This window comes from Antrostomus carolinensis, unplaced genomic scaffold (assembly GCF_000700745.2).
Source record: "Antrostomus carolinensis isolate BGI_N321 unplaced genomic scaffold, ASM70074v2 scaffold14060, whole genome shotgun sequence".
NCBI classification, from domain to species: Eukaryota; Metazoa; Chordata; class Aves; order Caprimulgiformes; family Caprimulgidae; genus Antrostomus; species Antrostomus carolinensis.
The window spans coordinates 32,215-36,073 of NW_010286568.1; the positions used below are offsets into that span (position 1 = coordinate 32,215).

The window sequence follows — 3,859 nt, forward strand, 5'->3', positions numbered from 1 at the left end:
GTGAACGGCTTTGTTTGCTGCTGGCCAAGGGCTAGCCCCGTGAAACTATCACACGTGCTTGTTGGTGGCTGTGGGAGATGGGATTTAATGACCTGGATCATTTTGCTCAGTCCACTATTCCTACTTACTATGAGTGAACATGCAAAAGAAGCAAGTCAGCTTTTGCTTTTCTCTTTGATGCTTTTAGTAGCCATAAAATCAGAGGGTATAAAGTTTAGGTGGATTTATGCTTTACTCCACACAGAGTAATCTGATTTGGAAAACTGTTAAAAGCAGTATTAAATTGTCTAGGCACATTTCAAAGAATTACCAAACCAAGGTCCTGATGGCAGAGGCATTTGTGAATATTTAGTATAAACCTCACATTCCTATTCCTTGAATTTATAGTTTTCTTCTATTTCTGCTTCTTACTCAGCTAAACAAGCTCACTGTTTTCCAATAGCACTTTTCAATTACAGAAGAGATATATTCCCAATTAGCTTTGGTTCTGCAAAACATTAACTGGTGTTTCTCTATTTTACTGGCTCTAACGCAAACTTCAGGCAAATAAGGTGCAAAATACACTGTATACTATCTAGTGTTGTCCAGTTATGTAGAGATAATGTAAAAAAGGACTAGGTTTGTTTTAGAACAAGTAACAATGAAGTATGCAGTGATTTCCCAAGACAGACAATTTCCAGTCTCTTAAAAATGATTCTATTAATCACTTCTCCACTTAAATGGGAAGAAGCTTGATTCTTTTGTGTTTGTACTTAAAATATACAGGTTAGATCTTTGGAGAAATCACTACCCTAGCTTTTGTTCACAGCATATATAGTTTTTTAAGGGAGAGTACACTTTTTGATAGCTGCAATTAAGCTATTATATAATATAACATAACACATCTAACTGCTTGCATTAAAATAAGACTTCTTCACCATAACTACATTCATTTCACTTAATGAAAACTTTTGCATTCAGGTCAAATTATGCAATCCTAAAAGAAGTGCTTGTATTTTTCCAAGTACAATATAAAGTGAGAGAAACATTTCAACCCACCTGAAAATTTTTCTTTAAAGGACCAAATTAAGTAGATTATGCCAAAAAAATGTGATTATGAATGGTTTAGCACAAGAAAATAAAATGAAAGTCAGTATGTTTTTGTAGAGTTTGGAAAATATTGAGTAATAAAAATAGTCCAATATGAAAAAACATGTCTTACAAGGCAGCATTAACAAGTACGCAGAAGACACAGGCAGGAACTAGCCGTCAGCGCACTGAAGCCAATGAACGCTGCACAACTGACCACATTGCGCCTAGTACCTTACCTCAAAAGGAAAAATCCTTTGAGTCCTTACCTGTACACTAGTTAGAGTGGTGTATTGATAAGCTTTGACTACCAGGTAATTGGCTTCTATATCTATTATCCCCAGGATCATGTACTTCCACCATCTCCTTTTCAAAATTGCCAGCAAGTTTTCTTCTCCTGTGGTAATAAACAACAAGAATAATTATGTAAAAGAGTTAGGTTTACATCCACCAAGTAACTGCTTGTCAAGATAAACTGCCTAGAAGATCTCTTACATTTATAATACGCAACTGAAAAGCACCACCTATAACTAGGTACTGCAAGGAGGTGAAAACTAACATGCCCTATTTGTCTCACAGATATTAAAACAGCCAGCTTGCTGAAGTAGTATATGAGGGTCAGATTGTCACTTCACTTCAGATGTAAACTATGCCAGGAAAAACAAGTGCAGCTTGGGCAGACTGCAAATGTATTCTTAGTTTTACTTTTATACACACACACACACACATATATATATACATATAAAATGCTAAAGAACAGACCAATTTATTACATACATTTATACTTTCCACACATACTAATACACAGAATTAGTCAGGGATTGGAAGGGACCTCGAAAGATCATCCAGTCCAATCCCCCTGCCAGAGCAGGAACCTAAATGAGATCACACAGGAAGGCGTCCAGGCGGCTCTTGAGTGTCTCCAGAGAAGGAGACTCCACAACCTCCCTGGGCAGCCTGTTCCAGGGCTCTGTCACCCTCGCAGTAAAGAAGTTTCTTCTCAAGTTTAAGCGGAACCTCCTGTGTTCCAGCTTACACCCATTGCCCCTTGTCCTACCATTGGGCATCACTGAGAAGAGCCTGGCTCCATCCTCGTGACATTCGCCCTTAACATATTTATAAACACTAATGAGGTCTCCCCTCAGTCTCCTCTTCTCCAAGCTAAAGAGACCCAGCTCCCTCAGCCTTTCCTCATAAGGGAGATGCTCCACTCCCTTAATCGTTGTATCACACATTATGCAAGAGGGTTTTGCCAGAGTGGGAGATTACCAGTATTTGCAAATATGATGGAATTTTAGAGTAGGAGAGTAACAGGATCACCTTTGGGCAGATTATAGATCCTGTTCCAAGGATGGTTATTATGATCCTGGAGGTTCAAAATATCAGAGTTGTTCAGAGAAAGGCTGCACTGAGACAAGCAGATTTGCCTGAGAGGTTGCTCTGCTCCCAGGATCGATTTCTGAAGTAGGCAGGTTTGCTGCCTTCTACGGGAGCCCCATCAATCACCCAGTACTTAATTTCCACACGTGAAGACTGACAGTCCAATACGGTCTGCAGATCAAACCCATAACTTTCAAAAGGTCAAAGCATTCCTCATGTTGGGCTAAGGATTATTATTATTCTCCATTCAAAAGAAACCAGCTCATTAGTGAGGGTGGGCAAATGTGTTACGTATTTGCATTACAGTAAGGTCCAGACATGATGGGACCCCACTGTGAAAGGGGCCTGATGAACTGACTGTGACTGAATACAGTACAACTGGAGGTCTTTAAGAGTCTGTAGCCTAAACAGGGATCTAAGTAGGGTTGACCTGTACTGCCAAAGTACCATGAATAGAATTTGAACTGTCTTAAAAGTTTTTTTAAAAACCCCCACTATTCTGAGATCTGCTTGTGTTGCTGCAGCCTTTCTAAGCACCTGTGATCATCAAAATGAGTGGTAAAAAACACAGAAGTCAATTGCCACCAAAATTTGCTCAGGCTTCCCAATTCTCCCTCATCACTTTCCATCATCACAAGTGTGTTTGCTCACTGGTTCAAATAGAACCTGTGATGTACAGGCTGCCATATCATCAGAAATGGCAGGCTAGTCTCTGAAGCACATGAGTGGCTCAGATCTTGTAAGATGCAATCACAGAAAAACAGATAATTACTTCAGATGTTGACTCAGAAATCTTAGACGTTAAATCTTGGTCCCACTGAGTGACTTGAATGGGTATATACCTGAACAAAGCATCTGCATCATTTGACGTTTGTTCATTAACAGATGCTTTCACATACACAATTCCGGTGGGATACTATTAGGCAACAACCTAATTATTTGTTACAGCGATAATGACACTGAGTGCAAAACTGTAAGTGCTAAAAAACTTTCCTTATTTTCCTTCCTTCCCTCCCTTCTCTTTCTTTCCTTCTCTTTCTCTCAGAAAGCAGCACAGAAATAGCAGAAACAAGGTGGTAAGTAGGCTAATTCCCTAAATAAGGAATCAGTAGATTCAACCATACCACACTTTCCTGTTACCACCAACTCATAGGAGAAATAATGAAAAAGAAAATCTCACTCTTCAGACGTGAATTATAATGATTTGAGCATGCAGAAAGAGGAATATTTAAAATCCTATATTTTAATGCTTTTAGGGGAGTATTTTCAAAAAAGCATTTGAGATTAGATGTCCTAATTCCCACTGAAATCAGTGTAAAACACGCATCCTTTCCAGGTACTTACACTGTATCTCTAAGTTTTATGCTGCCTTTAAAATACCAACTGAAAAACATCAATGCAATGGAATAGC

The 3,859-nt window shown here is 38.9% G+C and overlaps 1 protein-coding gene across 1 annotated transcript in view; it reads right to left on the reverse strand.

Moving 5' to 3' along the window:
• SLC35F1 (solute carrier family 35 member F1) overlaps positions 1-1,487 on the reverse strand; it is a gene marked incomplete at its 5' end in the record, with an annotated part of 29,187 nt that extends 27,700 nt beyond the window's left edge. Inside the window, one exon of the mRNA XM_010175708.2 lies at positions 1,338-1,487. Within this exon, the coding sequence (XP_010174010.2) occupies positions 1,338-1,487 (150 nt within the window). The remainder of the gene's footprint in view (positions 1-1,337) is intronic.
• Between the last annotated feature and the right edge of the window lie 2,372 nt (positions 1,488-3,859).